General features: G+C 41.8%; 1 protein-coding gene across 1 annotated transcript; it reads left to right on the top strand.

The window, feature by feature from the left end:
• Window positions 1-475: 475 nt before the first annotated feature.
• tgif1 (TGFB-induced factor homeobox 1) lies at window positions 476-6,405 on the top strand. Its single transcript, XM_006633880.3, has 3 exons — window positions 476-767; window positions 3,306-3,532; window positions 4,971-6,405. Exons 1-3 carry the CDS (start codon window positions 752-754, stop codon window positions 5,532-5,534), a joined length of 807 nt encoding a protein of 268 aa, XP_006633943.2. The 5' UTR covers window positions 476-751; the 3' UTR covers window positions 5,535-6,405.
• The last annotated feature ends 216 nt before the right edge of the window (window positions 6,406-6,621 follow it).

Raw genomic sequence — 6,621 nt, forward strand, 5'->3', positions numbered from 1 at the left:
GAAATAAGATGAAATGTATTTTAGAAATACATACCTAGCATTAGTCTGAGGTTCAAACATTTATTGAAAAGAAAAAAATAAAATGGGCCTATTACAGCTACAACTACACTTAAAAATGTGGAAATACTACAGAGTCTTAAGATTAAATACCACAGGCACTACTACTGTCTTTACAACAAATAATACCGCTTCACTGAGTCAATTTCTTGTCATTAATCATGTGTTTAACCTTTTAAAAAGACCGATTAAACATTACCTCGGCTTCTGTAAAATATTATTTAATTTCTCTTTCAGCAAGCAGCCACCTTCTTCGTAATATACTCCTTTTCAATTAGAGTAGCTGATTGTCCTTAACGTACAAGCTGAGTTGGAGAAAATAAGTTTTCATTTCACTGGGTTTAGCATGCTGATGTCAGATTTTTTTTTCTTTCGCGCTGGTGGGTGGACCTTACAGCGTTGAGTCACGCAGCTGTCAAAGATAGCTGTCACCCTGTTTAATGATCAAACACACATTGAGCAAGAAGCGAAGCCGAGGGTAACTGGAGATTTCAGGTACTTCGACAATGTGTTTTGTTTGCAACAAATGAGCACGCCGGAGAGACATTTAAGACCTCAAGAAACCAGCGCAAAAACGATTTCGCTCTCTGGATTTTCGGTGTGGTTTAACTGGAAAAGACGAACTGCGACTTTGGAATATAAAACTCTCGTATCTGCATTTCTGTTGTAACGTGAAAGGAAATTGTGGACCAGGATGAAAGCAAAAAAAGGTACGTGTCACGCTCGCAAACTGTTGGTTTTTCAAAACCCAATTTAGTAATATTGTTATACGTAGATGTTGTGTAACCCAGACCTGCACTTTACATTTTGAAAAAGGCTTTGTATGATGTTCGAGGCGTGTGTGCCATTTTTTTCCGCTCCAGACAAAACATGTTTTTTCCATGTGCTGGCGGGCTGTCAAAATTGTTTGGTTTCCTTGTTCGCCTTGTTTTTTACGCTAACGTAAACTGAAGTAATACAACGGACTAAACGTGTTCAAATTTATTTAAATTCACTTAGCACGTAGGATAAAAACCCCCAAGATTTTTGTAAAACAAATAGGACTTCGTGAGGCATGCTGTTTTCGTTTACAACTTAGTTTGAGACGGGTCGACTTTTATCTGTTAAATTAAAAAAAAGAATGAATTTCGACGGCTTCAAAAGTACGCGTTTAATAAGAGAAACGCAGTTAAAGTTGGTAGTTTCCGTGTGCTCGAAACGCTAGCTTTATTACGCAGTCTCTTTTTTTAACTTTTCACTTATTCACACTCGACTGCACTTATACGTACACGGTCAGTGCAGTGGTTACATCTTTTAACTTTCTTTCGGGTTTTTTGTTTAATATTAGATTTGGAAACGTGCAGACTCGTGTAACTTGTGTCTAGCTCAGCGTCTGGTAACAAAACGTTATAACCTGACCTCCTTTATCAAGTTACTGTTTGTCTTCCTTCCTGCCTCAGGCTGGGCTTAGACATTCTTCAACCTCGTGTTACTGAGCACACAATAGAACTAGTTTCGGATCAGCCTTTTTCCTTTTGTTTTTCACCCGTGTTGCAAACGACTTAAAAAATAAAATCAGGACTCGATGTATTTCCCCCGTAGCATTTTTCCCCGGTAAAACCTGGGTATTTTATTTTTCAAAATGTGCGGTTGGAAAGTGTGAAATAGCACAGATTGAATTGCACAGGACGCGGACGGAGACTGAGATTCTTTTGTTAAGTCCTGCAACAGGTCTTCAAGAAGCGTGAAGTTTTCTTTTAAGAAAAGAAAAACAGATTTGACGCTAGAAACATAAATCCTGAAACGTGTGTTAACCAGGGAATAATCTTTACAAAACAAAAACATCCACTGATTTAGTGATTTTCGTCTATATTAATTAAAAACGTTTTACGTCATGGCTGCATACTTTGCGGTGCTTGTCTCGTTTTCTACCCCAATTTTAAAGATAACGTCATCGAACCATTGACAGCGACACAGCTATAAAATTACTCATTAATCCGGAGTAGTCAGACGGTTTTTAGGTTGGCCTCTTAGCGATGTGTCCTTTCATGAATTACAATTTGACAAACCTCGACATGACTTCATTGAAAACATGCCACGTGTGTCTCAGACATTTTCTGTTTAAAGATGTGAGTGAACATCTATGTTCCTTAATGGAGTAAAAGTTTAAAGCAGCTTCCTCTCCTTTTAATGTTTTGTAATGTGTTTTTGGTGGATTTATTTGTTTACCAAAGGCTAACGTCGCCTGCTTCGACATTATGGGAGGCGTTTGGGAAATTGGGTTGCAAAGAGTTAATTACACAGTTGTAACAGCTGTCAGAGAAAGTTGCCTGACAGGATAAAGGATTCAGAGCACATTTATATAGCTGCTCTTTGGAATTTGATTAGAACTTTGCATGCCGTCTTGGCATCTCTGTATTTGTTGGGACTTTCAGAAATTACTGTATGTTCTCTTAGCTGTAAGAGGAAGTTCTGAGGGGAGGGTGAGATTTAAGGTTTCGGACAACTGTCTGTTCTGCGGTTTTGAACCTTCTAGGCCTATAAGCTTTGTGTAGAGGCCTTGGCAACCTGGTTAATTTGTCAATCTTGTCCCTCTCTTGTGTTTCGAAAATGAGTTAAAGCACATTCAACACACAACAAGTGAATTTCTGAAGAAGCTTTAGCAACCCCCACCCCCCCAAAAAAAAACCCAAAACAATTCCCATGTAATTGATCAATTCAAGTCTCTTTACAACAATAACTGCTTGCATTTGTATTTGTATTGACTTAACACATAGTAAAAATAATAATAATTGCTTATGCTTATGTAGCGCTTTTCTGGACACTCCGCTCAAAGCGCTTTACAGGTAATGGGGTCTCTGCTCCACCTCCACCTGTGTGCAGCCCCACCTGGTTCACCAGTGAAGTGCACTCACATTGCTGTCCCACTACACACGGCCACTTGGTATTTTCCTGCACAAATTAGGACGATTTTTTTCCATCGAAGGACCTGTCCCAGTGGTTTTGGCCCTGAAGCCCTGAGACGGGCTTCCTGAAGTGTTGTGCGTCTGCCAGAAATGGAGGCGTGTTCTGCGTCTGTTTGGGCAGGTTTTCACTTGACACCTCGTCGCACTGGAGCGTGTGATTCCCTCTCACCTTGTCTCTCAACGTAGCTTGAGGACAGTGACTGTGGATTTTGAGCAGGTTTTTGTTTTTTTTTGGGGGGGGATCAGCCGTTGGCCTGTCTCAGGCCCGCAGAGCGAACTGAGCTCCGTGCCTTATTTTCACAGCCATGCCATCGCTGTCCGGCAGCGAGACGGAGGACGAGGACAGCATGGACGCTCCGCTGGACTTGTCCTCCAGCACGGGGAGCGGGAAGAGGAAGAGACGGGGGAATCTTCCCAAAGAGTCGGTGCAGATCCTGAGGGAGTGGCTGTATGAGCACCGCTACAATGCCTATCCGTCAGAACAAGAGAAAGCACTTCTCTCCAAGCAGACACGCCTCTCAACACTACAAGTAAGACTCGCTTACAGAGTGATATTCAGTTTTTCCAAAATGTTGGAGTAACTCGATGGCACTGTATTGTCGCTTTAATTTCTGTCGTGCCTTTTTAAAAGCTGTGTGAATAAGCGTGCATGTGACTCAGGCATGCTCTTGAAAGGTACCTAAAATGTGCCTGTTTGCTCACTGGCTTTCAGGAACACACAGTTGACTTGTGTTGACAGAGCTGTCATTCTGTGTTTTTGTGATAAAGCCATGTCTAGAAGTTCACAAACCTTCCACTTTTCAAAAAAGAAACAAAACTGTATGTTACCCAGTCCTTTGGCTGCAGAGCAGAAAAGTGGCTTGATATGTAAACAGTGTGATAAAGTCAAATTCAGATGACGTAATGCCTGGCACTGAAGATTACACAGTCAGTTGAGCAAGGAAAATTACTCACTTTCTGTGGGAGGTGCTACAGTATTCACACAGGAATTTCCCCTGCTTTTCATTACCCTGCTGCTTGTGAACAATAGTGTGACAGAGACATTTGCATGTTAAGTGTTGCGCATTTCTGAGCCATCTATTCTAAACCAAGACAGTTGCTCTTCACATTGTTTTCCCTAAGTACTGTAGGGCCTTTGAGTACTTAACCTTATCACATTTATAATTACAGATGATAGTTCAAGTAGCATTATAACTCAATGGTTACATTTCACACAGTGCAGCTTTTTTGGCTTTTTTTTACTTATTTAGTCTTATTGTTTTATGTCAGTGCATGTGTCCTGCCGACTACAGCCTCCCCCTCACGTTGTCTTTTGCCTGCACAAAAAAGGAAAAGCGCTGTTTTACTCTTCCTGGTACTTTTTTTCTGCAATTTCCCTCACGGGATTAATAAATTACTGGTGTTTCTAGGGCTGACATCTCTCTCTCACAGAACATTATTTCTGTGGTTTGGTTGCCCGTATATGCTGATAGTACAAGGTAGACCACTAGTTGATAGTAGTTTCATTATTTAAATCTTTTTTTAAAAATAGTTTAATTATTTAAATCTTATTCAAATACAGTAGTGACATTTAGCAGAAGGGTGATTGTCAGTAGATTGAAGTATTTAAATATCCCGTGGTCAGTATGTCCAAAATTAGGTTTTGATTACGCTTACTGATTTAGACGTGCCTCACTGGGATGACTGGGAAGATTTTCCTTCAATGCTGTAACTGCTGTACAGTATGTGAAGTATTGGTGGTTCAGTGTCTCTGTCAAAGTGCACTGGCTTATCCCCTTAGATTTACATCTGGAAAAGATCATCTAGTTAAGTGTGAGTTTTAAACAGTCCGTGCTGTATAAAAGCTGTGTATTTCGGGTGTCTAATTTTCCGCAGCAATAGTAGTTTAAAAAAGCTGTATCCGTGAAAAAAAATAAAAGCTTTGAAGACCTCTGTAAAAACCAGGCCTCCTGACGTTGTGCTCTCTAGGTCTGTAACTGGTTCATCAATGCCCGCCGGAGACTGCTCCCAGAAATGCTGAGGAAAGACGGGAAGGACCCGAACCAGTTCACCATTTCGCGGAAGGGAAGTAAGGTTTGTGAGGCCGGTGCGACGGAGAGCTCTCTGTCCCCCAAGTCTCTCGTTTCAGAAGGCGTGGACAAGAGGTCCTTCCACCCTTCGAGCATGGATCCTGTCCTGGCCAAGAAAAGCCCGTCCCCGAAGGGCCCCTCTCCGGGGCCCGCACTCCCCCGGCCGTCAGTAATATGCCACACTACGATCACCGCGGTGCAGGGCGGCCCTGTGCATTACTACCAGGCCATCAGCACGGACAGACCCACAGACCTGCATTCCTCGGCGGCTCCAGGCCTGCACAAGTGCCATGGCGCGGGACCGCTGGAGGGGAACTCCAGCCCTCAGGGCGGGCTTTTCAACACTCCTCCCCCCACCCCCCCGGACCTGACGCAGGACTTCAGTGGCTTTCAGCTGCTGGTGGATGTTGCACTGAAACGGGCAGCGGAGATGGAACTGCAGGCCAAACAGCTCGTGTCTTAAGCGTCAACTGGATGGTCCGAACTGAACTACGCCGCTGACGGGCCACCTTGGAGACCACGCCTGCTCGTTTCCATTTCGGTGGACTCATCCAGTCACATGGAGGACCTGGTGGACAGTGTTGTGACGCCTTGTTTACTTTTGTTATTTTCTTACGTAAACAGAGGACCAAAAAACAAGGCAGACTGCAGCTTTCTTACAATCCCTTATTCTGAGACGGGAGTCTCCTGAACATAAATGGTTTGTTATTATAAAATCAAGTCTCAGTGGGACTCTTCGTTTCCAGTTGTGTTTTTTTTTTTTGCAAACAAGTTTGCAATACTTCTGCCTTGTTCATTTGCACATTAGGGCCAAAAAGGTCATTTCCCTGTCTTAATTTGTACCTTTTTTTGATATAAAAGATGAGCTTAGTCACTACTGTAGTTTAAGAGGTTCTTTGTTTCGTGTTATAAATAAGTATAGTTTTTTTACTTTTGAAAGAGAGGTCATTTTTTGTTCAGTTATTTGTTAGCTTTTCTCACTGATAGGGGGCATTTAAACTTTACTTTTGTAGCAGTTCCACATTTATCTGAGCCATGATACTGAGTAGAAATGGCCAGTAACTTTGCTAAGGGAACATATGCGCTAGAAGGTGCCTTGTGTCACGTTAGTGGGACCTGTATCATATGCGTGAACTGGAAATACAACACTACGCTAGTTAGAATTCAAGACTTTTTTATATCACCGCTAAAAACTGTTAGATGAAAATTAAATAACGCTGTGCATCAATAATGTGAGAAGACACCCTATTATGTGATTTCTTACTTTCGTACTGTGCAATGTTTGTGGCAAATTTTGGTCACTTTGTTTCAATAAAGATTGTTTTGTACAAATACTTTGGTACTCAGATGAATAATGCACAGTCTTTTTGCAATACGTCATTATCCTAATATAAACATTATTTTGTTTTTAGAGGAGTATGGAGGATGAGGTCTGTAACAGATAGCTGTTGCTGAGGAAACAAAAGTGTATTGCACAACTTAATTCAGCTTGACCGAAACCTAGACCTAGAATATTTTTACTTGGATCTTTAGAATTGAAACATTTAGTA

This window comes from Lepisosteus oculatus, chromosome 6 (assembly GCF_040954835.1).
Source record: "Lepisosteus oculatus isolate fLepOcu1 chromosome 6, fLepOcu1.hap2, whole genome shotgun sequence".
Classification (NCBI taxonomy): domain Eukaryota; kingdom Metazoa; phylum Chordata; class Actinopteri; order Semionotiformes; family Lepisosteidae; genus Lepisosteus; species Lepisosteus oculatus.